At 50.5% G+C, this 27,994-nt stretch overlaps 1 protein-coding gene across 2 annotated transcripts; it reads left to right on the forward strand.

Moving 5' to 3' along the window:
• Window positions 1-7,771: 7,771 nt before the first annotated feature.
• Window positions 7,772-27,992, forward strand: PRKAR1A (protein kinase cAMP-dependent type I regulatory subunit alpha). 2 transcript variants are annotated; one of them, XM_048488658.1, is made up of 13 exons: window positions 7,785-7,915; window positions 9,437-9,450; window positions 10,070-10,141; window positions 10,632-10,817; window positions 17,252-17,425; window positions 17,737-17,828; window positions 19,749-19,810; window positions 20,348-20,394; window positions 21,676-21,834; window positions 23,256-23,316; window positions 23,759-23,880; window positions 24,504-24,585; window positions 25,582-27,992. In XM_048488658.1, exons 4-13 carry the CDS (start codon window positions 10,641-10,643, stop codon window positions 25,752-25,754), a joined length of 1,149 nt encoding a protein of 382 aa, XP_048344615.1. In that variant the 5' UTR covers window positions 7,785-7,915; window positions 9,437-9,450; window positions 10,070-10,141; window positions 10,632-10,640; the 3' UTR covers window positions 25,755-27,992. The 2 variants fall into 2 exon arrangements, with proteins under 2 accessions (XP_048344614.1, XP_048344615.1); XM_048488657.1 differs by lacking the exon at window positions 9,437-9,450 and having other exon boundaries at window positions 7,772-7,915.
• Window positions 27,993-27,994: the final 2 nt, after the last annotated feature.

Raw genomic sequence — 27,994 nt, forward strand, 5'->3', positions numbered from 1 at the left:
CCACCCCCCCCCCCCCCCACCCCCCCCCCCCCCCACCCCCCCCCCCCCCCACCCCCCCCCCCCCCCACCCCCCCCCCCCCCCACCCCCCCCCCCCCCCACCCCCCCCCCCCCCCACCCCCCCCCCCCCCCACCCCCCCCCCCCCCCACCCCCCCCCCCCCCCACCCCCCCCCCCCCCCACCCCCCCCCCCCCCCACCCCCCCCCCCCCCCACCCCCCCCCCCCCCCACCCCCCCCCCCCCCCACCCCCCCCCCCCCCCACCCCCCCCCCCCCCCACCCCCCCCCCCCCCCACCCCCCCCCCCCCCCACCCCCCCCCCCCCCCACCCCCCCCCCCCCCCACCCCCCCCCCCCCCCACCCCCCCCCCCCCCCACCCCCCCCCCCCCCCACCCCCCCCCCCCCCCACCCCCCCCCCCCCCCACCCCCCCCCCCCCCCACCCCCCCCCCCCCCCACCCCCCCCCCCCCCCACCCCCCCCCCCCCCCACCCCCCCCCCCCCCCACCCCCCCCCCCCCCCACCCCCCCCCCCCCCCACCCCCCCCCCCCCCCACCCCCCCCCCCCCCCACCCCCCCCCCCCCCCACCCCCCCCCCCCCCCACCCCCCCCCCCCCCCACCCCCCCCCCCCCCCACCCCCCCCCCCCCCCACCCCCCCCCCCCCCCACCCCCCCCCCCCCCCACCCCCCCCCCCCCCCACCCCCCCCCCCCCCCACCCCCCCCCCCCCCCACCCCCCCCCCCCCCCACCCCCCCCCCCCCCCACCCCCCCCCCCCCCCACCCCCCCCCCCCCCCACCCCCCCCCCCCCCCACCCCCCCCCCCCCCCACCCCCCCCCCCCCCCACCCCCCCCCCCCCCCACCCCCCCCCCCCCCCACCCCCCCCCCCCCCCACCCCCCCCCCCCCCCACCCCCCCCCCCCCCCACCCCCCCCCCCCCCCACCCCCCCCCCCCCCCACCCCCCCCCCCCCCCACCCCCCCCCCCCCCCACCCCCCCCCCCCCCCACCCCCCCCCCCCCCCACCCCCCCCCCCCCCCACCCCCCCCCCCCCCCACCCCCCCCCCCCCCCACCCCCCCCCCCCCCCACCCCCCCCCCCCCCCACCCCCCCCCCCCCCCACCCCCCCCCCCCCCCACCCCCCCCCCCCCCCACCCCCCCCCCCCCCCACCCCCCCCCCCCCCCACCCCCCCCCCCCCCCACCCCCCCCCCCCCCCACCCCCCCCCCCCCCCACCCCCCCCCCCCCCCACCCCCCCCCCCCCCCACCCCCCCCCCCCCCCACCCCCCCCCCCCCCCACCCCCCCCCCCCCCCACCCCCCCCCCCCCCCACCCCCCCCCCCCCCCACCCCCCCCCCCCCCCACCCCCCCCCCCCCCCACCCCCCCCCCCCCCCACCCCCCCCCCCCCCCACCCCCCCCCCCCCCCACCCCCCCCCCCCCCCACCCCCCCCCCCCCCCACCCCCCCCCCCCCCCACCCCCCCCCCCCCCCACCCCCCCCCCCCCCCACCCCCCCCCCCCCCCACCCCCCCCCCCCCCCACCCCCCCCCCCCCCCACCCCCCCCCCCCCCCACCCCCCCCCCCCCCCACCCCCCCCCCCCCCCACCCCCCCCCCCCCCCACCCCCCCCCCCCCCCACCCCCCCCCCCCCCCACCCCCCCCCCCCCCCACCCCCCCCCCCCCCCACCCCCCCCCCCCCCCACCCCCCCCCCCCCCCACCCCCCCCCCCCCCCACCCCCCCCCCCCCCCACCCCCCCCCCCCCCCACCCCCCCCCCCCCCCACCCCCCCCCCCCCCCACCCCCCCCCCCCCCCACCCCCCCCCCCCCCCACCCCCCCCCCCCCCCACCCCCCCCCCCCCCCACCCCCCCCCCCCCCCACCCCCCCCCCCCCCCACCCCCCCCCCCCCCCACCCCCCCCCCCCCCCACCCCCCCCCCCCCCCACCCCCCCCCCCCCCCACCCCCCCCCCCCCCCACCCCCCCCCCCCCCCACCCCCCCCCCCCCCCACCCCCCCCCCCCCCCACCCCCCCCCCCCCCCACCCCCCCCCCCCCCCACCCCCCCCCCCCCCCACCCCCCCCCCCCCCCACCCCCCCCCCCCCCCACCCCCCCCCCCCCCCACCCCCCCCCCCCCCCACCCCCCCCCCCCCCCACCCCCCCCCCCCCCCACCCCCCCCCCCCCCCACCCCCCCCCCCCCCCACCCCCCCCCCCCCCCACCCCCCCCCCCCCCCACCCCCCCCCCCCCCCACCCCCCCCCCCCCCCACCCCCCCCCCCCCCCACCCCCCCCCCCCCCCACCCCCCCCCCCCCCCACCCCCCCCCCCCCCCACCCCCCCCCCCCCCCACCCCCCCCCCCCCCCACCCCCCCCCCCCCCCACCCCCCCCCCCCCCCACCCCCCCCCCCCCCCACCCCCCCCCCCCCCCACCCCCCCCCCCCCCCACCCCCCCCCCCCCCCACCCCCCCCCCCCCCCACCCCCCCCCCCCCCCACCCCCCCCCCCCCCCACCCCCCCCCCCCCCCACCCCCCCCCCCCCCCACCCCCCCCCCCCCCCACCCCCCCCCCCCCCCACCCCCCCCCCCCCCCACCCCCCCCCCCCCCCACCCCCCCCCCCCCCCACCCCCCCCCCCCCCCACCCCCCCCCCCCCCCACCCCCCCCCCCCCCCACCCCCCCCCCCCCCCACCCCCCCCCCCCCCCACCCCCCCCCCCCCCCACCCCCCCCCCCCCCCACCCCCCCCCCCCCCCACCCCCCCCCCCCCCCACCCCCCCCCCCCCCCACCCCCCCCCCCCCCCACCCCCCCCCCCCCCCACCCCCCCCCCCCCCCACCCCCCCCCCCCCCCACCCCCCCCCCCCCCCACCCCCCCCCCCCCCCACCCCCCCCCCCCCCCACCCCCCCCCCCCCCCACCCCCCCCCCCCCCCACCCCCCCCCCCCCCCACCCCCCCCCCCCCCCACCCCCCCCCCCCCCCACCCCCCCCCCCCCCCACCCCCCCCCCCCCCCACCCCCCCCCCCCCCCACCCCCCCCCCCCCCCACCCCCCCCCCCCCCCACCCCCCCCCCCCCCCACCCCCCCCCCCCCCCACCCCCCCCCCCCCCCACCCCCCCCCCCCCCCACCCCCCCCCCCCCCCACCCCCCCCCCCCCCCACCCCCCCCCCCCCCCACCCCCCCCCCCCCCCACCCCCCCCCCCCCCCACCCCCCCCCCCCCCCACCCCCCCCCCCCCCCACCCCCCCCCCCCCCCACCCCCCCCCCCCCCCACCCCCCCCCCCCCCCACCCCCCCCCCCCCCCACCCCCCCCCCCCCCCACCCCCCCCCCCCCCCACCCCCCCCCCCCCCCACCCCCCCCCCCCCCCACCCCCCCCCCCCCCCACCCCCCCCCCCCCCCACCCCCCCCCCCCCCCACCCCCCCCCCCCCCCACCCCCCCCCCCCCCCACCCCCCCCCCCCCCCACCCCCCCCCCCCCCCACCCCCCCCCCCCCCCACCCCCCCCCCCCCCCACCCCCCCCCCCCCCCACCCCCCCCCCCCCCCACCCCCCCCCCCCCCCACCCCCCCCCCCCCCCACCCCCCCCCCCCCCCACCCCCCCCCCCCCCCACCCCCCCCCCCCCCCACCCCCCCCCCCCCCCACCCCCCCCCCCCCCCACCCCCCCCCCCCCCCACCCCCCCCCCCCCCCACCCCCCCCCCCCCCCACCCCCCCCCCCCCCCACCCCCCCCCCCCCCCACCCCCCCCCCCCCCCACCCCCCCCCCCCCCCACCCCCCCCCCCCCCCACCCCCCCCCCCCCCCACCCCCCCCCCCCCCCACCCCCCCCCCCCCCCACCCCCCCCCCCCCCCACCCCCCCCCCCCCCCACCCCCCCCCCCCCCCACCCCCCCCCCCCCCCACCCCCCCCCCCCCCCACCCCCCCCCCCCCCCACCCCCCCCCCCCCCCACCCCCCCCCCCCCCCACCCCCCCCCCCCCCCACCCCCCCCCCCCCCCACCCCCCCCCCCCCCCACCCCCCCCCCCCCCCACCCCCCCCCCCCCCCACCCCCCCCCCCCCCCACCCCCCCCCCCCCCCACCCCCCCCCCCCCCCACCCCCCCCCCCCCCCACCCCCCCCCCCCCCCACCCCCCCCCCCCCCCACCCCCCCCCCCCCCCACCCCCCCCCCCCCCCACCCCCCCCCCCCCCCACCCCCCCCCCCCCCCACCCCCCCCCCCCCCCACCCCCCCCCCCCCCCACCCCCCCCCCCCCCCACCCCCCCCCCCCCCCACCCCCCCCCCCCCCCACCCCCCCCCCCCCCCACCCCCCCCCCCCCCCACCCCCCCCCCCCCCCACCCCCCCCCCCCCCCACCCCCCCCCCCCCCCACCCCCCCCCCCCCCCACCCCCCCCCCCCCCCACCCCCCCCCCCCCCCACCCCCCCCCCCCCCCACCCCCCCCCCCCCCCACCCCCCCCCCCCCCCACCCCCCCCCCCCCCCACCCCCCCCCCCCCCCACCCCCCCCCCCCCCCACCCCCCCCCCCCCCCACCCCCCCCCCCCCCCACCCCCCCCCCCCCCCACCCCCCCCCCCCCCCACCCCCCCCCCCCCCCACCCCCCCCCCCCCCCACCCCCCCCCCCCCCCACCCCCCCCCCCCCCCACCCCCCCCCCCCCCCACCCCCCCCCCCCCCCACCCCCCCCCCCCCCCACCCCCCCCCCCCCCCACCCCCCCCCCCCCCCACCCCCCCCCCCCCCCACCCCCCCCCCCCCCCACCCCCCCCCCCCCCCACCCCCCCCCCCCCCCACCCCCCCCCCCCCCCACCCCCCCCCCCCCCCACCCCCCCCCCCCCCCACCCCCCCCCCCCCCCACCCCCCCCCCCCCCCACCCCCCCCCCCCCCCACCCCCCCCCCCCCCCACCCCCCCCCCCCCCCACCCCCCCCCCCCCCCACCCCCCCCCCCCCCCACCCCCCCCCCCCCCCACCCCCCCCCCCCCCCACCCCCCCCCCCCCCCACCCCCCCCCCCCCCCACCCCCCCCCCCCCCCACCCCCCCCCCCCCCCACCCCCCCCCCCCCCCACCCCCCCCCCCCCCCACCCCCCCCCCCCCCCACCCCCCCCCCCCCCCACCCCCCCCCCCCCCCACCCCCCCCCCCCCCCACCCCCCCCCCCCCCCACCCCCCCCCCCCCCCACCCCCCCCCCCCCCCACCCCCCCCCCCCCCCACCCCCCCCCCCCCCCACCCCCCCCCCCCCCCACCCCCCCCCCCCCCCACCCCCCCCCCCCCCCACCCCCCCCCCCCCCCACCCCCCCCCCCCCCCACCCCCCCCCCCCCCCACTGTGATTGGTGTTTGGAATATGCTGCCACAGGAGGTGGTGATGGCCACAAACCTTTATAGCTTTAAAAGGGGCTTGGACAGATTTATGGAGGAGAAGTCGATTTATGGCTATCAATCTTGATCCTCTTTGATCTGAGATTGCAAATGTCTTAACAGACCAGGTGATCGGGAGCAACAGCCGCAGAAGGCCATTGCGTTCACATCCTACATGTGAGCTCCCAAAGGCACCTGGTGGGCCACTGCGAGTAGCAGAGAGCTGGACTAGATGGACTTTGGTCTGATCCAGCTGGCTTGTTCTTATGTTCTTATGTTCTTACAATTTGTACAATATATATGACTTAAAACAATCCCAAGGCAGTGACTTACACACCCCAGCTTATTTCCCTCTGGGAGGCCAAAAAAAAGATGTCAGCCTGGCTGCCCTCCAGAAAAAGCCCAGCGGAATAGCTCCATCTTACAGGCACTGCAGAAACCATTCAAGTCCCGCAGGGCCCTGATCTCAGTCAGAGCATTTTCCACCTAGTAGGGGCCAGGACCGAAAAGGCCTTGTCCCTTGTCGAGGCTAACCAGATAGGTTTTGGGCCAGGGATTTCCAAAAGGTTCTCCTCCGAAGAACCAAGGGACCTACTTGGGCAATACGGGGAAGGGAGTCCCTAAATTAAGTGGGTTCAAGACCGCCTTAAGGTCAAAAACTGCCTTAAAGGTCAAAAACAGTATATTGAAAATAACCCGGAACTCAATAGACAGCCAGGGAAGGTAGTACAGGATAGGTGTTATATGGTCCCTGCTGGAGGCTCCAACTAGGAGCTCGTGGCCGTGTGCTAAACAAGTTTTAATTTCCGGATTAGATTCAAGGGCAGGCCAGCATAAAGCAAGTTACAATAATCCAATTGCATGGATTATGGATCACTGTGGCTAGGTCAGAGCGGGAAAGATAAGGGGCTAACTGTCGTGTCTGGTGAAGATGATAAAAGGCCATTTTGGTGACCTGAGCCCCCAAGGAAACTCTGGAGTCCAAGATCACCCCAGACTAGTAACCGGCGAGGCCAGATATAGAGCCTCACCATCAACCGCAGGTAGACTAAAGTTGGCTGGCATCTCCCCCTGATCCACCCACAGGGCCTCCGTCTTTGTTGGATTCAGTTTCAACCTACTAGTTCTTAACCAACCAGCCACAGCCTTAAGACACTGCTGGAGAGCCTCAGGGGCCAAGGACGGATGGCCCACCATTGTAAGGACAAGCTAGGTGTCATCTGCCTATTAATGAAACCACAGCCCAAAGCTCTGGACCAGCTCAGCCAGGGGGTGCATATAGATGTTAAAAAGCATCGAGGAAAGGATAGGATACTGCCTGGAACTTTCCTCCTCCAACATCACCTGCTGTCCTTGGTCCCGGAGAAACGAGGTCATCCAACATAGGGCGGACCCCCGTACCCCGACATTAGAGAGGCGGTGGACCAAAATATAATGATCTACTTTATCGAACGCTGTGGTGAGGTCTAATAACACCAGCAGCCCCGAACCGCCTCTAACTGGTATCGGCGCTCGTCTACAACAGCAACCAGTACGGTCCCAGTCCCATGGCCAGGGCGGAAAACAGACACTTTAGTATCATCTAGGGCCGTGGTGGCGAACCTTTGGCACTCCAGATGTTATGGACTACAATTCCCATCAGCCAATTGGCCATGCTGGCAGGGGCTGATGGGAATTGTAGTCCATAACATCTGGAGCACCAAAGGTTTGCCGCCACTGATCTAGGAACTTCTGGAGCTGATCCGCCACTACGCCCGAGCACGCGCCAGAGATGACGCGCACTGAGAGTAGCGCGCAGCAAAGGTAAGTGGGGAAATGCCCGCAATCCCATAGAATAATCAGAAATAATTGTGTTATACGATTTTGTCCTTGCCTGCCTTTGCCTCTTTCCCCTTTCAAACGTCCTGAGTGGTGCACAGAATATATAGAGTAAATGTGTATGCAACATTTGAATCTAAAAGTTGATGTATGGGCACGTGTAGACCTATAAATAACAAACAAAAAGAGTATTCTACTCATGGATCAAGAAATGGGTCCCATTCTCATGCAACGTTTTATGCTTGAAGAAGGCAGTGAAAATGCCAGGCTCTAGTAGTGCAAGAGGCAGGGGCGAAGGAGTAGTAAAAGGAAACCACGCATTTGTACTCCGTGGGAATACATTCGGAATAACTGCAGCAGTTAGCAGGGCTAGGATCCGAAAGGAAACGCAGTAGTTCCCTCCGCATCTGGCACTCCACGTTCCTCCGCCGTAAGGGAACCACTCATTTTGCGGGACAAAGAGCAACGGCCGCAGCCCCCCCCCCCCCAGCCTGACGTCAGTGACTCTTTTAAAGGGAGAGGCCGCGCTCGCGTGCCGCGTCTCTCTCTCCCTCCCCGCCTCCTCTTCGGACCAGGCGCAGAGAGAACGCAGCGCGTCCCCTTTAAGGTTACCGCGGCGACGGTTCGCCGAGTGAGAGCGAGGCTCATTGACGTCAGGCCGGGTGGCGATTGGCGGAGGGAGCCGCGTTTCCGGTGGGAGCGCTTGCTGAGGAGGAGGAGGAGGCCGCCACAACTCGGGACAGGGGAGGGGGGGCGCAGAGAGGCCCAGGCGGGGAGCTGCGGCTTGGAGCCTACGGTAAGTCCGGGGTGGGCCCCGGTGTCAGCGGGCGGAGGGGCGCGCGGCAGGAGCAGCGCTTCCCTGAGGAGAACGGGGCGGCGAGGGAGGCGGCGGAGGCCTCTGCCGAGGGGTGGGGAAATCACCGCTGAGGTGTGAGGTAAAAAAACGTTGCGGGGGGGGAGTGGGTATGAGAAGGTCCCCCAGTGATGCCCCGAAGGTGTTGAGGGTGGCGACCGGTGCAGGGATTTTCGCAGACGGAAAGCGTTACGGTAGGCCGGGTAGGGGGTTGAGGGAGACTCCCCGCGGTGGGAGATGGAGGTGGTGGGGAGGGGAGAGAGAGAGCAGACTGCGGGTGAGGGTCCTTTTCTGCCAAACGGCGGTCGTTTTCGGGGACTGAAGGCGAAGGGTCGTGCAGGGGCCCTGGGGAGGTCTTGGCGAATGGGGCGGCGGGAGGGTGGCTGAAGAGGCCGTGGAGGCCGGAGCAAAGTCCCCCGTTGTGGGGATGCCTTCCCGGTGTTGTGGATCGAGGGCTTTGGTTCTTCTGACAGAAAGCTGCCTAACGCTGACTGCTTTCGAAAGGCCCGTGGAATGGTTGGGAGGGAGGCCCTCTTAGGAGCACAATACGCGTTTTGTCCTGAGTAGTGCCAGGATGGGGGTGGGCTCCTTCATACAGAGCTGGTTTGGCAAGACAAAATATATATTAGCTCTGTAGCCATCAGAGAGAGAGAAATGGGGATAGAACAATTTGAAAATACATTTAATTAAGCTTGAGACAGTCCTTCTGATTTAGAAGTGTTTGTGTTGCATGGAACTTTTTATAAATAAGTTTTCATGGTTTTTCTCAGAAGAGAGTCTTTTTTTCCCCCGGAAGCGCATAGTTCTTAAGTAAGCGTGGAAAGTTTTGTTCTAGTAGAAATTAAGTGGCCCCAAATTGCTGGACTCTTGTTTCTCTTTCCTGGGGAAATGAGCCACAGCTTAATTGAGCTGCCCTAGCATAATGGAGGTTTCTTAGATCTTTGTAGGAGCTCCAGAAAGATAATTTGAATGACTGCTATAAGTGGTTCAGGACTGCTCCAGGTTAGAGCTGTCAATCTTTTCAGATACAGAGAGCCTGTGTTAGTTACATCTGATATTTTAGGAGGAAGTGAGGACTCTTTAGAAATTCAGAATGTTTTCATGCTGTTTTGGTTATATTTGCTTACTGCTGTTAGGGTGTTGTTATTAATTGATTTGCTGTTTAAAACTCTTATGCAAGATGGGAGCATTATTGCAGGTGCATTAGTTTTCCTTTTATGAGAGAAGCCACTGTGTCACGTTCTTTCTTTAACAATCCACTGACCCAGGAATCTTGGGTAGAATTAGTCTTACAAGTACCATGCTCTATTTACATCCCCTTATAGAAACCCCTTGTCATCATTTGTGTGGTAGCATTGGAGCCCCTGCAAGTGTTTCTGTGAAATGACTTGAAGATTCTCTCTTTTATATTCCCTAAACCTTATCATCAAATTGTCATTCCTGGGACTCTTGTTGCAAAACCAGAGCACTGTACAAAGGTAATATTTTGGGTATACCATCATTAAAATGGATATCTTTGAGGTTTTATTCTATTTTGCTAAGTTTTGTTACATGAAACTGTGCATATTTTAAGTGCCAGAAGATTGCTGCATACCTGTCATCTTGTAGTTGTGTTTGAACACTATTGCCTGTTGCTGTCTATCAACAGTGTGATGCTTTTTCCATAGACTAATTTGCAGGCTGCCATGGAGCCACAGAATAACTTTTGGACAGTTAATCAAGGCATTTAATTTTGACATTTGTTATGCAAGTTGTCAAAAGGAAGGGAACAACTGTAGGATTTCTAAGGCATCCCAATGTAAATACCGTATATGTTGGTGTTTGACTAGAAACAGGTGTATCATGATCCTTAGACTCTTTGTAGAGTTTACAGTTAACAACAGTGCAATGTGTTTGGTGTTGTAGCAAAACAGCATTGTCTTTATCCCTCATATAATCTTCAGGAAGAGAAATCAGAGGCGCAAGTTTGTTGTCACAAGTATACTTCCATGTGTGCAGTGTCTCTAAATCTGTCCCCTAGGAAGACATGTATTAATAGGCCAGTAACACTTGGTAGTTTGTTATTCACTTTCTTACTTCTTACTTCCTTCTTGAAAGGTGATACTGGGATCAACATCCTCCTTGAAATTCTGTGCATACCTGTAGTTGTAGCTGCAGTTTCCCCTTCAAGTAAGTGTTGAGTAGTTGCTTTGCTTCTAATTTTGGAGAATGATATTTTAAATGTTTTTTGTATTATTGATTTGCATAGAGCTTTATTTCTGAAACCTATTTATGAAGAAAAAATGCTGAACGTTTTTATTTATGAGTTGTGACAATTATTTATTATTAAACTTCTGCCCTGGAGCTGAGATCAAATGTTGATTTGTTTGACTTTATCACATTAAGCTGTTTGTGACTGCTGTAGCTTGTGATGTAGCTTGTGCAACTAGAGATATTCCAGTGAAAAACTAGGGTCTTCAGTTCTTTCTGTTCTACTTTCCTCAAGTACTTCAGGACTTAGAGATCAAGCATGTGAACTAAGCATCACTTCAGTTATTTCTCTGGTTGTTTATTAGTTATCTCTGTAGATAAATTAATGGCAGGTTGCTCCCCACATTAATGTGCATCAGCAGCACAGCAGGGCATCTCTTGGAATACATCAAATATGTCTTATTTTCAGACGACAATAATGGCGGCTTCTGCCAGCTCCACCAGTGAAGAGGAACGTAGTCTTCGTGAATGTGAGCACTATGTTCAGAAACATAATATCCAGCCACTCCTGAAGGACTGCATCGTTCAACTATGTACAGTGCGACCTGAGAGACCTATGGCATTCCTCCGGGAATACTTTGAAAGACTGGAAAAGGTAAAAATAAGCTTGGGGAATGCGAGAGAATGGCAAAGTGTTTTGTAGCCTCTCTCAAAATAACTTAAAATGACTGTTGTTTTTGGCCTAAAGTAATCAGCTGTTGAACTGTTTAAAAAAGTAGTGTATAATAAACTCCTTTTTCCTAATTTAGTTTAGTGTACTTTATGGAAAAACATCTGTGCACAATGTTTATATAAATGGAGGGGGGAAATTAAATTAGCAGTGCAAAAGGGCTTCAAAAAACTAGAGTTATTTCCCTATTTAAGATATTAAACTCTGACTTGAATGCATGGCAAACTATGTGTTTGTGCATCTTTGAGAGGATTTTATAGCCCTCACAATATTAACTGCACAACCCTTTTCACCAGCTGTGGCTCAGGTTTTCAAAGTGGACAAGAAAAGACTGGGCAGCCCAATCTAAAGCCCCAGGTAGCCAGGGATAGCACTGCTGCCGCCTCCAGAGGACTTTCAGGCAGCATGGGGAAGCACTAAAACAAAATAACTCCCTAGCCACCTGAAAACGCTCTATAGGGTTAAATGGAGTTTAACCACATTTTTGGGTGGCATAAGTCCAAGGCCTTGGCCAGCATGTTCCTGGCCTAAAGCACAGGTGGAAGCTGACTTATGTTCGCTCCAACCCTGGGAACACCCTGGCCTACCCCCCCCCCCCAAAAAACATCCAATGAGATGTCAGTGTTCCTCTGCGGTGGCAACCATTTGTGCATTTTGCCACTGAGGGGTGCCAAACTGCCAGTGCCTCTGCCCTCTTCTGGCAGGGTGCCCCTTATTCCGGTGGAGGGGGCAAAAACACTGATGCAGCCTTACACCACCTCCATCAGTCTATTGCCACCCTTCATAGGATTGGCCCATAAATCCCTAAACCCACATAAAAGCAGTGTTATAGCCAGAAGTCAAAAAGAAATAGAGGGTGATCCTGCCCTTGGCAAGAAAGTGGGAAAGGTTTTAAAGTCTCATTAGCAGGGTGGAGTGCCATCTGAGATTTTGCTTCTGCACTGTGCCCCCATGACCTAGATATGAACCTTCATATGAACCTTTTGCAGAAGGGCTATAATGGTTAAGCAGAAGAACACAGTGACTTTCTTTTGATCTGTAAGTAGAACATAAACTTCAATAATTCAGTTCTTGCCTAACGCAGTAGAAAAGGTTTCTGGGTTTTAACTGCTGTTTACATCTCATAAAGTGAAAAAATGGCACTATTGCACTCGATTCACCATCATAATTACATATTTAGTCTAATGAATGGAGCCAGAAGCCACAATCTAGTAAAAATACCTGTTCTGCAGCCATAAAATTGTGTACCTCCAGCTCACATTTCTGAACATATGAACTTTTTATATGTACTTTCATATGTGGTTCTGCTGTCAAGGGAGATGGCCCTTCTTAAGTGCAAGTACAAGCTCTCTTGAGATATTCCATGTAAACTGTATGGGGGCAAGAAGCTGAGGGCCTGGGATATTTGAGAACTGAGGAGAGGAGAAATCGAGTACTTCCATCCCTTAATGTTGCAAGCACTAGGGGTCAGTAGGAGCTGTTCAAACCAGTTTAATACTTTACTACTAGGACTTTTATAGTGGCATGAAATCTGAAGTGCCACAGTATTTGAGTCTCAGTGTGCACTTGTAATAAGGAAGTGCTCATTTTAAAAAGTGAGAGCAAGGGGAGTATATCAATAGTTGGACTACTTTTTCTTATGAAGTCTGGAGACTAGTCCACGGGGAACCTTGGCCCAAACCAGTAAAATATTATGGCCGTGTTTATATGCCATACTATCAGAATTCTTTGGAGCTTCACATTTTGAAAGAGTTAATTGCAACAGATAGTGTAAACTGAAGCTATGAGTTGGTGATTGGAATGTTTCACCAGGAAACACTCAAGTTTCCTTTTTTTCTTTTGCCGTGAGAGCTGACTTGATGGTGACCCTGTGCGGTTTTCAAGACAACAGACATTCAGAGGTGGTTTGCCACATTGTCTGCCTCTGCATGGCAATCTCGCCTTCATTTATTTATTTATTAGATTTTTATACCGCCCTATCCCCAAGGGGCTCCGAGGGGCTTCATTGATGGTCTCTCATTCAAATAGAAACCAGGGCCGACCTTAGCTTCCCAAATCTGTCATATTCAGGCCAACATGAGCTATCCAGGTCAGGACAAGTTTTCAGTTTTATACGTGTATTAACATAAAAATTCTATAATGTGTTGATTTTTTAAATATTCCTTTTGAGGATACTGGACACCCAAATTGCAGAAGAGGGATTGATTATTAATCCAGTAACTTTTGGTGGCTACACAGAGAGACCACCAAAATATTTTTTTCCCTTTTGTACTTTGACTGCTATGTTGCAAACAGCTTCTAAAGTCTGTGTCAACATTCTTTGGAAAGAGATGGTTGGTAGCATTCAGGCCACTAGGCCAATATTTAGCAATTCTCACAGTCATTGGGAATCTGGCATATATCACCATATTGAAAGAATGTGTTCTTTGTTTGATTTGTAAGAAGCATTCTGTCTGTAATTTTGTATTCTCATTTTCAATCCAGCCTTTATGAATATGTAAAAACACATGATTGCTATTAAAGCTAGTGATCTAGCCAGAGGTCTTGCATTCTGATTTGAACCAAGTTTCAAACTTTTCAGTCTCCTGAAACAAGGAAAGTAATTGTGTGAGCTTTACTTATGGATGGAACTCTAGATTTAAAAAAAATAGTGTTGCAAGTTTAATCTGTGCAATCGCTGAATCAGCTAAGTTGATAATTTAGATGATCTTCGGAAGTCTTGTTTAATAGGTGACCTTAAAAATACAGTTTTTAGACTTTGGAGAGTAGCTTTTCTTGATTAAACTGCAAATTCCCTTGCAGATGTTCAGGGGTCTTTGCTTATTTTGCAAACTTGATCAACTCCAGCTAATTTAATCATAGTCTTGAAATGGTTGGTCATCCTACTTGTTGAAACTGTTCAGATGCATTATTAATAATAGCAAAATTTCACCTTGATCGTCAGGTATCATGCCATCTTGAACTCGTAAAAATTAATTAGGTGTGTTGTGGACTACTTTCATGAAGATATAATAGGGGACATCGTACAGTAAATGTGATCCCCTTAATATTATAATTAACAAATGACTTTTTAATGTTTTGTAGTATTTTCAGATGATTGCACCTTTAAGCAATTGGGGAAAAAAGGGGGCCAAACCAACGTTAGGGTAACTCTTAGCATATACTGTTTAATCTGTTGAAGTGATGATCAGGTAACCACTGTTTTCAAAACTATTGGAAGGCTGTACTTTTTCCTGTGCTTTCTACCATATGGGTTGTGCTGAGAGTTAATTTGTGCCCAGCTTTTAGGGGATCATGATCAACCAGGCACGTGTCATTTTCCATTTCTAATAAAACGCAAATTGTCCTGCAGTGCAGTTATATTTGACAAGAAGATGAATACAAAGGACAAGTAAAATACTTTTTACTCAAAGATATGGAAACATGCTACAGGTCATCTATAATTCATTGTCCATTATTACATTCTATTAGGCTGCTAATGGTTTGGCAGAATGATAAATGGAATCAGTTTCCTCCCTTTTACCACTATAACTGAAATTTGTAGATCTAGTATATTTGTATTCTAGCAAGAGGATCTGCCTCTGTCTCAGAGACAGGACCGGACTATTAGGGAATAATCACCTTTAGCTGTATTTTTATTTTGGGCTTAGTTTTAGCTTAACTGTAACTTCATGAATGTCTTAAAGCCTTATCTATTTCTGTTGTCTTCCTTTGGAAACCAAGGCAAGCAAGTAGGACTGGTTGTAGCAAACTCTGAATTGAAATTGTTATGTAATTTTAATAACTTGTGCTAAATTAGATAATTAAGCTTTACAATGGCATAGTAAATTATATAGCTACAGGGAGGGGGGAGTGTTCAGTGTCTGAAGAGCAACACTAAGTAGATCATTCTGCCCAGGACAGCTTGCATATCAAGGGTAAGTCACAGAACTGCATTGGCTGCATTGTGTGTTTGGTGTGCAGAGGATAACACTTTAAATAGCTGATGATAATTTGTTTAAATAACAGATGATAATTTTTCCACCAGGTTGCTTCAAGTGGAAACAATAACTGGGTTGGACCCAGTCAGTTGATTCCTAGGATTGGAGCATATGTGTGGAGTAATTGCCATGGGTTGCAGTGAGGAGGGAGGAGGAAGGGAATACCATCACTCTTTTTGCTTCTTGTTGGCTCCTACTTTGAAGCCCTGCCAGAGGGGCTCAAAGGACCTATAGGAGCAAGCAGTGCTGTTTGAATTCTGGGGGTCTGCAGTAGGAGAGCGATTGGTAGAAATCTTAAAAATATGTTTTTAAATCCCAATGTTCTAAAGTCCTGAGTTTAAAATTGTGAAATGTTAGCATGATCCTACATTCCTTATGTATAAAGGGGTAAAATACATTGTTATCTAGCATATTAGCTTTTTTCACTACCTTGAATAATAGGCAACGTTGAAAAACCAGGCTAAAATTCTTAAATGTACTAGCCATTACGAAGCTCAGTAATGTTTCCTAGATAGAACACTGCTCTTTCTTTTTTGAAATGTAGAAAGACTATGGTGGAACAGGAGAGCTAGTGTGATGTAGTAGTTAAGATGGTAAACTAGGACCTGGGAAACCTGGATTCAAATCCACACACATGCCTTGCAAACTTGATCCAGTCACACACTCTCAGCCCTAACCCTGGCTTCTAGTATTTGGATGGGGGACCTTCAAGGAATACCAGGGTCATAACCCTGTGGGATTGTCATAAGTCAGCTGTGACTACTTCATGATGAACCCCCCCCCCCAAAAAAAAAAAAAAAAAAATCCAAACCCATGGCAACTTGACCAGAAAATTGCACTGGTACAAGAATGAACCTTTCAAATGCTAATAAGTTTCTTTGTGTTTTGCTTTTGGGGAAAACCGGTTGTGAAACAGCTCACAAGAGTTAATATTTAAAACTAACACTACATTAAAAATCAATTATTTCATGGGGCAGAATTCTGAGCATTACTGGATTTAGGATGAAAGGATGCCCGGATGCTTCCTGCAGGCAAGGACTGACTCTGCTGCACTTGATGCAGACATGATTATGGGATTTGTGGCTGTTTCTTGCCCATCCTCTGATGGCAGTTTCAAGTGTAGCTCATTGTGTGTTACCAGTCAGCAGACTGATGGAACTAAATTTACAGAGGAAATCACCATGCTGGTTCTAAAAATGGCAAAAGTTAAATCAATTAATGATTTGAGCATTTTACTTCTATTTTACTTATGTTCTGTTTACTTATATTCTATCTAAAGATGCAAATGCCATGCATTATTTCCCAGCTTAATTTATAGCTTCAGCTTGATAATCAGTCAGTTTCTTGAATGAATATTGTTCAGACTTATAAGAAGGAAAATCTTAAGATTAAGTTTCTTGTTGCAAAATCTGATAACCATTTACCACTTTTTCATAATGCTTCCACAAGCTCATAATGCTTACACAAAATGGTTGTCATTACTTTTTGCTTGCTTGGATCCCACAGAGTATTTCCTGTGGTTTTTGTTGATTGAACCAGTTCAGTGTGGAGGATAGTGTGTTGGACATGAATGAATAAGGTCTGGATTCATGTGCTTGTTTTGGACTATCTCATGTTGTAAAGGTTTTTAAGTATGCACTGAAAATGTGCATGGGTGGGGAAGTAGGTTCATATATAGGCATTTGTGAAAATATCAGGTTTGGCTGCAGTTCCATATTAAGCTTAGACAGTAGCAAATCTGTATTTGTTGCAGTGTAATGTGTTGAATTGTCCTTAGCCATGAAGCTTGCATGGTGGACTTGCATATCACTGTCAAAGCCTTGCTGTCACATGTTTTATTTAAACATTTTTTCTTGAACATGCAGTTTGAGGAGGAATTCTGTGATGCTTGCATATTGCATTTTGAGCACTTCTTATAAGTAAAAATTGTACTGTACTGACCCTTGTTTTTTGTGGTTCAAAAACCTACTTGATTTTCAGCATGTGTGCCAATGTGCTTGTGTGCCTCATCAGTGAATAAATATGCACATAGATAGCCCTGAACAAAAGTTGCGGGTTTGCTTGTTCAGATTCTTCATGGAATCTGGACAGTATTATTTCAAACAGTGGTGTTCTCAATTCAATAATCTTTTAATTAGGGGTTTGCTAATGCTGGTACGACAAGATCTAAAATTTGAATTTGGTAAAAACTCTTGCAGATGTTGTGTGTCATTTCAGAACTAATCTGTCCCCAGGAAGAGTTGTTGTTTTTTCCATGTTTCTTCCTTTCAAGTTATAATAGCAAAGGAAGAAAACTGTCTTCGTACTAGCAGCTGTCATTGTGGGGTGGTTTTTTGTTTGTTTTGCACCATGCATTACTTAATTATTTTTTTCCTACAGGAAGAAACAAAACAATTTGTGAATCAGCAAAAAGCAGCCACACGTACTGACTCACGTGAAGATGAGATTTCACCCCCACCACCGATGAACCCAGTAGTTAAGGGTCGCCGAAGGCGTGGTGCTATCAGTGCAGAGGTTTATACAGAAGAGGATGCTGCATCCTATGTTAGAAAGGTGTTGTATCCAGCTATTCCAAAAACATTCTGTTCATTTCTCCCCATCCTTAGCCTGTTCATGCTCCCCGGCTACCGAGCCATCTTTAAATATGCATGGAATAATGGTTTTGACAAAAGCAGTGCTTGAAAATGTATGATAATTCTGATATTCATTTGGGACTTTTTCTAATACAGAAGCGTACTATTTCCTCTTCTGCCGCATCACAACTGACTGCACTTTAATCTTTGTGGAAAAGTTTATAGAAAGTTAAAAATTATTTGTTTCTGTAGTTTTTAACCCAAGCTGCTTGTGTCATTCCCATTCTGTAGGTTATTCCAAAAGATTACAAAACTATGGCTGCTTTGGCAAAAGCTATTGAGAAAAATGTGCTCTTTGCTCATCTGGATGACAATGAAAGAAGGTAGGAAATCTTCTATTTGCTTCCTGTATCTCTTAAATAAAAGCTTGTAGAATTTAGTTTTTAACATACCATTCGAGTTATTGGTTGGCTATGACCTATGCTCTTGCTATTCGATACATACGTGCTACTGTGTTTTCTCTAGCAACTTCTGTGAATTTCATTGAACTAAGACTTTTAGATTCTGACTTCAGCAGCTTTAGGGTCAGGAAGTGGCAAGATGCCATGTTGATGCAGCATGGACACTATGGAGATGCAGAATTGGTATAAAGATATTTGTGGGCTGGACATGATGAGGAAAGAAGTCAGCAATATTGATGTCTGTATTTTACACAACCTGTATGTGTTAAACATGGAGGTGGTTGTTATTATTATTCAATTTAATATCCCATTCTTCCCACTGGAGTGATCTCAGAGCAGCTAACAATATAAATAAAATACAATTTATTAAATATCATAAAATACAAGTTATAAATTCATATAAAGATAGCACTAAAAACAAATCAAGGTTAGGCTAGCAGGACAACCTGTTTTACATTTTCAAGACCAGTGCTTGTGCAAGTGCCATACTGCTTGTCCTCACATCAGAATATATGGAACTGCCCTGCTTGGTCTTCAGTCATTATTTATTGTTGTTTTTGCTATTATTATTATTTGTCCACAAGTTTCACTGAGACTCAGTGCAATCCAGTAAGGTGAATGTGGTGACCCTTCTTCCCACAGCCACCAAAAGTGACGTCCACTCTTTTTGTTTAAGTGCCACCTAATATTGGTTCCCTTAATTCTTTCCCATATGGTAGCTGCCACCCAGGAAAATATTTTTTTAAAAGCTCTTTATCTCTTGTTGGTAGCATGTATAAGCTTATAAGGCAAAGTTGATGGCTTCCATGGTCTTAGGGAAAATAGGGTGGGATCTCTATGTTTCTTCAAACAAAGTAAGACTTTATTTATAACTGATAGGTAACCCCAAGGTTTCAGGCAAAGTATTTACAAAATAAAAAAATCGAACTGAGGCAACAAATACTTTGAGGACTTCATTCAACATGAATTCACTCTGATACTTTCTCACAGCTTCTCTCATAGTTCCCTCAGAGTGTGTCTTTATTTTGTCTAATCGTTTGTTAAGGCTCTGGAGGATTCCGCATGAGCCAAAAACAGTGGTGTGAAAATGGTGTAAACCCTTTTACACCGTTTTAAACCATTTTACATTGCTTTCACACTTCTGTTTTTGGCCAATGCAGAATCCTCCTCTGACTTTCTCTGTATACCCTCTGACACACTGACTAATTCTCTCAGCACTGGATCTTTTCACTCAGAAGCTCTAACACATTCTGCCATGCTCACACAGAGATTTAACTTTCTCTGACTAGAGTTTTGACACTCCCTGTCCTTTCACTTTGAAATCCTGTCATCTTCTCCTCTCTCTGACTCTCTGACACATTCTGCCAGTTCAGCACAATCTTCCCATGTGCACACCCCAGAATCAAACAATCATATTACTCTCTCATCTCCCTCTCACCCCCCAATTCTCTTTCCCAGCTCTCAGTTTAAAATCATACGCGTGCACACACAGTCACTAAAACCATCTCATAACCAATGTAGTAGGACTACAGCAGTCCGAAACGAAACTCAAGCATTAGACATAATATGTTAAACAATGTAATATAAAAGCAAAGCAAGGAGAGCAGGATAATACTTGTGGGCAACATTTAATACATATTAGACTCAGTAGTATAGCTCTTAGTCCTGTTCCTTTTAAAGAAGTTTTCCCCAGAACTATGGGACTTTCTAAAAATGGTCTCCTGAACCACTCTGTTTTACATAGCTGGCAGAATAACAGAAGCACAGGAGCCTTCCTGATCTCCTCAGGCAGGCTATTTCAACCATTATCCCACATGTCACTCACTCTGAACTCTTTTGCAGTGACATTTTTGATGCGATGTTTCCAGTTACCTATATTGCTGGTGAGACTGTGATACAGCAAGGCAAGTAATCATACTTTTTCTAATAGTACTTAAACTTTTCATTTAGTAAAAGTACCCAGTCTTATAAGCACTGAATGCGTGCAGTTGCAAGCCGCTCTACAGCTACAAAACGTTTGCTACAAAAATGCTGGGATAAATTCCAGGTAGAGAATTCAGAATGGTTTAGCTATGGTTTATCTTTGCCCAGTGTCACATGCTCTTTAACTTGCTTTTGTGCCTAAATGAACTTTCTTTGGATCCCTAACCTTTGAGATAGAGAGCTTTGCTTCAGATTTCTGAACTACCCAATAATATTTGTTCCTATCTTTTCAATGTGTGAATAGAGTGTTATTACTCATTTGCATGGATGTATTTTAGTGTAATGTTTAAAGTGTTGGTGTTTCAAATAATGCCAAGTATAAGATACAATTCAGTACATGCTGCTATAAGTATATGATAAGATTTACTACAAACTGCCAGAGGGTTTGTATGTGCACTTTCTAATTTTGTATGCTTGTAATAACTTACTGTAAATTGTTTTTTTTAATCCCTCTGTAGGTGATGAAGGGGATAACTTCTATGTTGTTGATCAAGGAGAAATGGATGTAAGTTTTGCTAAATTGTATTAATTTATTACCCTTGGATGATTTCAGGATATAGGTTGGATTCAGTGATGCCTTCTTACAATGGAAGGCCATTGTTGGATCCAATCCATTGTGCAGTAATGGAAAAGGGCATATGTACATATTGTTAAAGAAATATTGTGGGCTGGATTTCCTTCCCACCATATTAATACTTTTCTCTGCCTGTGTAAAATATGCATCTACTAATCTTTGAGTCCTTGAGTTGAGTCCTTGAGTTGACCACAACTGGATGTTGTGGTCAAATGTCCTGGCAAGATAGAAGTGATATTGATCAGGAAGGCTACTATCCCAGTGGAGATTTCATTGCCTACTTTTGATTGAATGTCTTTAGCGCTGGATGTTGCGGTGCTCTTGGATCTAGCCTTGCAGTAAAGAAAGGCCAGTAATGCTAGAGTGCCTCTTTCTAGTAGTTCCTTTCTCAAAAAAAGACAAGATTATTGTGACTTGCCTTAAGTGAGCTGTCCTGGAAGACCCCTACAACTATAAATGTTTGACAGAAATCAGCTGGATTATCTTTGTTAGTATATCAGTATTAGATAAATTACAGTGGTTAGCAATTTGTTCCAGGTTTAGTTCAGAGTGCTGTTTTTGAAGTCCTTTAAGGTTTAGGACCCACATTCTTGAAGGACGGCTGCTCCCCTTACATGCTTGGGCAAATCTTATGATCTTCCTTTCCTTCTTTCTTTAAGAGAAGATGAGACAGCCTGGTAAGAATGTTTTCTGTGGCAGCTATCCCTGATGCAGCATGCTGCTGAATAAAGTGAGCTGTATTTTCCTTTCTGTTGGTCAGAAAGAAATGCAGGACTGAGTTTTTATAAAGTCCTTTGACTGTATGTGTTTTATATTGATTCTTTTGAATGCTTTTAAGTGTTGAACACAGAAACAGTGTGGCTCTTGAAATCACTATGGACTTATTTTAGCAAAAGCAGTATAAAAATATATTTAAATATTTGGTCAAGATACCTGCTTGTCAGACTAAACTGAAATTTCAGAATAAAAGATCTAGATTCAAATAAACTTGGAAGGAATTCTTTTCAGAATTTCTTTCAGTTTAATACCTGTTTTATTAGCTTATTTTTCCATTCTCACAGATATATACAAGCAATAAAAACATTTAAAAATTAATGTAGTTGCTGACATTATTTAGTTCATCCTTTTGAAGTGATTTACTTTAAGTATTATTATTCAGGCTTTTCCAGTGTGAATAAAACCTTTCTGCCTCCTTGCGTGTCACCTTCTTAGGTATATGTGAACAATGAATGGGCCACCAGTGTTGGAGAAGGGGGCAGCTTTGGTGAACTTGCACTGATCTATGGTACACCCAGAGCAGCAACTGTCAAAGCAAAAACCAATGTGAAACTGTGGGGTATTGATAGAGATAGTTACAGAAGAATCCTTATGGTAAGTGCTCTATGTTTTTGAGAGGAAATTATATAGTTGGATGTTTTTGTGAGTATATTTGTGCTTCAGTTGAATTATTTTTAAGCTTTGAATTGTCTTTAACTTGTCTTGACAGAGGACCCAAGAAATCCCTTTTGTCCTCCCCTGCTTTTATTGTACCATGTTCCGTTTATCCACCTACTCTGGTTCCCACTTTTCTTCCTGCCACCCTTGTTATATCCCGTTTCCATCCCCCACTTTTCTGCTGTGAATCCACTTTGTTTCTTCCCCTTAATCTACTCTGCTTCTTTTCTTTTTTGTTTTGATATACCCTCTTTCTCCACCCTGCACCTCCTGCTGGCAATTGAGGCAAGGAAGGCCTGCTATGATTTTTAGATATTTAGATTTTGGGCAGTTAGGACATGATCCAGTCAGCATTAAATACATTAAAATCCACTGTTTCAGTTAGACAAATGTAGGCACGTGCTTAAATGTTTAAGTATGTTTGGTTGTGGCCTATTTAAATATGGTTATTAGTTCAAGCTAATTACAATTGAAAACATGAATTTGTTTGCTAATATTGATAACCCCTCTTTAGAAGAATTCTGCCACTTGTTACAAAGGATAAATATGAACTGCATTTTGTGAAAGGAATAGTAATAGTGTCATGTTTAGAACTTGGTTACTTTGTTTCATGCTAGGTTTTTTTGTTGCTAACAAGATGCTTTCTTTTCCTGTTTTGCATTTATGGATTATTAAAGTGTAATATAATAGTTTTAAGTTTCTTAACAGTAGATGTTTGAATGAAAACTGCAATGTAGGTCATCAAAACAGCATCTGGAATTTATTTTAAAATTATAACATTACCTAAAGCTGAGGCATGTCCAAACCAACAAACTTAACAACCTCAGGCATAAGAATTTGTACTGAAAGGAGATGGTAGCCATATTAGGAGACCAGGAAAAAATGACGACAATTGAGTTTTGAAAAGCTGATAGGTGGAGAAGAATCCCAACATGACCTCAAGCAGAATGCAATTAAAACCGCTGTGATAGGTCACAGGATTCCAGAGATATGGATATATTGGCCATTTTGGAATAATCAGGGGGTCTGAATTTAAAAAAAATGGGGGATAATCCTTAGGGACCACTGAGCAGAATGCAGTTAAAACCGTTGTGATAGCCCAAGGGTTTCTAGAGATACAAGTAGTTTTATCTGTGGCAGTCATTTTAAAATTGGGACTTTTTTCTACAGTGAAAACTCACTTCCTCTGAACAACACAGAACTGCATTTTTATCTTTTGGTGGGACATAGATGTCATAAGGCTGATAGTAATCAGTTATGGTAGTTAAAATCTTTAGCTGCTTCTACGGCTTGTAAATATACTCTGAAATACTATAGAAGAAAAATAATGTACAGATTTGTCTTTGCTCTCTTTCTAGGGAAGCACATTGAGAAAGAGAAAGATGTATGAAGAATTTCTAAGTAAAGTGTCAATATTGGGTGAGTGAAGTATTTCCCAGTAAAATGGCAATGTTGCATGCGTGAGAACGTTTGCCTTCTGATATGACGTAAATAAATATCACACCTGCATTGCAGTGTTGTTGTTCTGTTAGACTGTACTTGTATTATAAAGTGGGGTTTTCAATATGGATCTAGAGAGAGAACTGCAAAACTCTTCAAGTGCCTGGTCACCACTAGTACTGAAAAGTATTCCTTAGTGACTGGCTCAAGTTGCAGAAGAAGGCAAAAGCAAGTTTATACTTGACTGTGTGCTGTTGCCTCTAGAACATGGTGGCTGCTGCTCTTTTCTCCTGTCAGTTATTGCATTAGAATAGGTTGCTGTGTCAATGGAGATGTGGGTGGGAGTTTCATATCTCCATGTGTGTTGCCAGAATTATAGACCTTCAAATGAAACTAAGAGCTGAACATTTTTAATATCTAGAATCCCTGGATAAATGGGAGCGTCTTACAGTGGCTGATGCTTTAGAACCGGTGCAGTTTGAGGATGGCCAGAAGATTGTAGTTCAGGGAGAGCCAGGAGATGAGTTCTTCATTATACTTGAGGTGAGCAGAAGTAACAAAGTTGTGCTGCATATTATTCTAGTGGAATTTGTCTTGGTTTCTTTTATTTCTTGTGTCTGTAACTTTAAAATCCACCCAGTACTGGTATAAATTCTGGTTTTTAAAAAAAACGTACTTGTGAGCAGTGTTCGAAATTCCATAAGCATGAAGAAAGTTATCAAAGCCCCATTCTCCCCCCCCCCCAAAAAAAAAAAAACTTAGGCTCATGTCTGAATATAGTCTAGAAGTACAGAATGTTGAGAGCCACTGAATTTCAGCTAAGGAGGGGGAAATTGTAGTTGATTAATCCACCCTGAGTTGTTCGCAAGTCCCCAGCTTGTATTTATCTATGTGGCTAATTCTTTCCTATAGAACAGAAAATCAGTACACAAACCCAGCAGAGGTGCTCATGCATAAATGAATGCTAAATTTAATTGGAACATCTACATTTGTGTAGTGTGTAAAATCATTAATCTCCCTTTCTGGGTACCCCTTTTTTACAGCTAATGGGACCAAGGTAGGCCAAGCTGCTTAATAGGATTATAAGTCTGTGAAAGTGTCATGAAAACTGATGACATTGCTCCAGCTTCCATTTGCAAACTTTATCAATGCTATAATTCATTTAGGGCACAGCTGCCGTGTTACAGCGCAGGTCAGAGCATGAAGAATTTGTTGAAGTGGGCAGGCTTGCACCTTCTGATTATTTTGGTGAGTCCTCTAAATTTACAGTATTGTTTGAAATTTAAAATTTAGTTATATAGACTGCATGATACATATTATAGAAATGCTGTCCACTTCTACGTTTTGCTTTGCCCCACATCATAAGGCTCTCATAAGCTCCCACGGTCCTGTATACTTCTCGGGATGGTGCATGAATTAGCAGTATCTGGCCAGTGAGGAAACGTTGCAACTGACATTATTCAACCCTAAACACCCAAGTTGCTGTGAGAAATCAGTGTACATAATTTCAGTGGGTGGGTAAGAAAATTTGAATGAAGTCTGGAACAAAATTTCCGATGAATTTATGACATAACTGTCATATATAGTACATATTTAATAATATGACATAGCAGGCTTTGATGTTAATGAGCTTTAGGGTACTGGAGAAGCTAAAACTTTGAGTTGGACTACATAATTTCCACAGTGACAAGCTGTAGCTTGCTGCATCCAAATAATTGCAGTGTATTAATAACCTGCTGTTTTATTAATATTGCTTATAAGTGTGAGAGCCAGCATGAGGTAGTGGCCAAGGTGTCAGACTAGGAGCTGGGAAACCCAGGTTCAGATTTCCACTCCCACCATGGAAGCTGGCTGGGTGACCTTGGGCCAGTCACATACTGTCAGCCTTGACCCTGGCTAGTGTTTGGATGGGAGACCTCCAAGGAAGACCAGGATTGTGACGTGGAGGCTGGCAACGGTAGACCACCTCCAAACATCTCTTGCCTTGAAAACCCTACGAAGTTGCCATAAGTCAGCTGTGGCTTCATGGCAAAAAGGTAAATTAATAACAAGAGAATGAAAGGTTTCTTACAAGATTGGAAATGGAGCTGCCTTGATCTTGCCTTAAAAGTACCTCTCAAGTTAAGTTATAATAGAAGGCTTGTCTGTTTTTGTTTACTCTTAAATAATCAGTTTTTCTATTGCTTGGTCTGAAACTACCTTGGAATATACATAGTTAAACACTGTGGCTTTTTGTTCCTGTAGGTGAAATAGCTCTCTTGATGAACCGTCCTCGTGCTGCCACTGTTGTTGCCCGTGGCCCGTTGAAATGTGTAAAGCTTGACCGACCCCGATTTGAGCGTGTCTTGGGTCCGTGCTCAGATATTCTCAAACGAAACATCCAGCAGTACAACAGTTTTGTTTCACTGTCTGTCTGAGGTCTCCTTCCTTCTCAATACATGCTTCACAAATGCAGACTGCTTCATTACTCTTGTGCAGAGCCACATGGCCACTGGCTATTGCAGCTTCCTGTCTGTTTGGGGGAGGAAAACATTTGCTCTTCATGGCACCATTTTAAATTTTACAGCATTAGTTTGGTGCTCCCAGTCCCATTTTAAATAAACAGAAAGTTACAAGGAGATGTTTGCTGTTACTGTTTCTCCCTGTGCAATGTACAGTGTCCAACAGGGGCAATGACTGTCATTCCTTTTTGGTGGGGATATCTCCTGGCACCAAGGTTATTGCCATAGAGTAAGGATGTAACAGTGAAGAGTTAAAAGGCATACATTTCTCAACTGGTGAATCCTACATTTCTTAAGTTGTGGTCATTTTCTACTGTACTTCTCTTAGAGAGGGACAACGTAAATGTTATGGTTATCTTTGGTTTGGTTTGCTGAGATCACTTCCTAGTAAAATCAGAGTTAGAAGTTTGAGAATTCAGTGCGCCTGTACCTATCTCAGTTGGTTCAAGGCATCTTGGTTATTAACTTTTTTGAGAAAAAGCTTCCGTTTTGGCAAAAACGCTACCACTGTTGCTCGTATTTGCCACGGCAGACCTTTTTTGCCTGTTCTCAGTTGTGAATGTTCATATATTTGCCCTTCTAATTTTTTCTGTTCAGATACTCAGAAGCTAACCAGTGGGTTAAACACCGGAATATAACTGTCAGTGCACACTGGCATAAGAATTACATTGCTCCCTAGTTAGTGCCAAATAGCACACCCCTTGTGCTGAATGTAGAACAGGAATCTGAAGGGCTCATCCTTTGTTTTTGCTTTTCTTCGTATCTCTTCTAAGACTTGCTTCGCTGGAACCTGAGAATTAACTGGTTCTCTTCTCATAGCTGACATTAAGTGCAGGATAAAATACACCATCTCAGTTAGAAAGATTAGAAAGAAAGGCTGTGTAGTTCATGTGCAAGACAGAAAGCAGAAGATCAGTTTCCTATCAAACTTTATGTCGTTATTGAGAATCTCTTGTTCAATCAGAAGTTTTATTAACTTCTAGCCTTTTTAGAACAGTTTCATTTTGAACAACCAAGTTTTCATTTTATTTTGCTTTGCCCAGGATTCTCATGTTGACCTGTCAGGACAAGAACTGTTTATGGAAAGGGTAACCCTCTTGTCAAGTCTGAAATGTGTTTCAGTATTTACCAGGTTTGTGTCACAATATTCTGTGTGCACCCAGTGCTGCCCATTAGCTTTATGGAATGTCACAGTTGGATAATGTAGGTGATTGAGTTTCCTTATAAAACGTAAATTGTCTAAAACTAGAGTAGGGTTTTGTTTGGGAGTGACAGCAAGTATTTTGCATTAGTTTTGCAGTTTTGTTATGACTCCAACTCCCACTACTTCCCATATCTTTTTTCCAGACAGTTGTACCTGGTATACACTTTTCTGACTTGTTGGCTGTTGGAAGAATGTTTGCTAATCATATTTAAAGTTTGAGAATTAGGCGCCTTAGAATAAGAAACTATAGGAAGCTGTTGATATGTCCACAATTCTAGGTAAGGATGAACTATAAAATTTGTATTGTGAATTCCTTGTATTTGTCCTAAAGACCTTAGCAAGATGAGGATTTCCATCTGTACTCCTCAGGAGTCCATACATGCTTTTTTCTCAATTTTTATTCAGTTTGAATCTATCCAGGGATTTTTTTTTCTGTATACGTTTGTTACTTCTGAATCTTGATTTGATCCTTGTTGCAGCACCAAAAAAGAAAAAAAAAGATTTTAAATTTGTGTAAGCTAGTTAGAGCACCACAAAATGCACATTTTTATAAGGCTTTCTAATCAAGTTTCACTACTGCGTCTTTTTAGCTTGCTGTTTACTCCCTTTTGTAGTTTTGCCGACAAGATTTTAAGATGAACCAGCTACGTCTGAGTTAAATATTAATCACAGTTAAAGCTTTACCTTTGTGTGCAATTTAAACATGTTTGAATCCACAGTTGGTATAGTTTGCCTTAGCTAACATTCAGGGCTTTAGAGGTAATCTTTCTTGCTAGGCCACCTTAGCAGATTTTAAAATCTACTGCCCTAGAGTGCTATAGTCAACCAGAGGACCATTTTTGTATTGTTACCTGACTATAAGTCTGACTTACTGTATGTGCTAATATATTCCTTTTGTTATAGATTGTCCTATTGGCAGGTAAAGCAATAAAATGATTTAAATTCTTAAATG

This window comes from Sphaerodactylus townsendi, linkage group LG03 (assembly GCF_021028975.2).
Source record: "Sphaerodactylus townsendi isolate TG3544 linkage group LG03, MPM_Stown_v2.3, whole genome shotgun sequence".
NCBI lineage: Eukaryota > Metazoa > Chordata > Lepidosauria > Squamata > Sphaerodactylidae > Sphaerodactylus > Sphaerodactylus townsendi.

Coding starts and splice junctions, on each gene's coding strand:
- PRKAR1A (XM_048488657.1), top strand. CDS start 10,641: ATGGCGGCTTCTGCCAGCTCCACCAGTGAAGAGGAACGTAGTCTTCGT. Junction 23,317..23,758: donor AAGTAAAGTGTCAATATTGG/GTGAGTGAAGTA, acceptor TTTAATATCTAG/AATCCCTGGATAAATGGGAG. Junction 23,881..24,503: donor AGTTCTTCATTATACTTGAG/GTGAGCAGAAGT, acceptor TAATTCATTTAG/GGCACAGCTGCCGTGTTACA.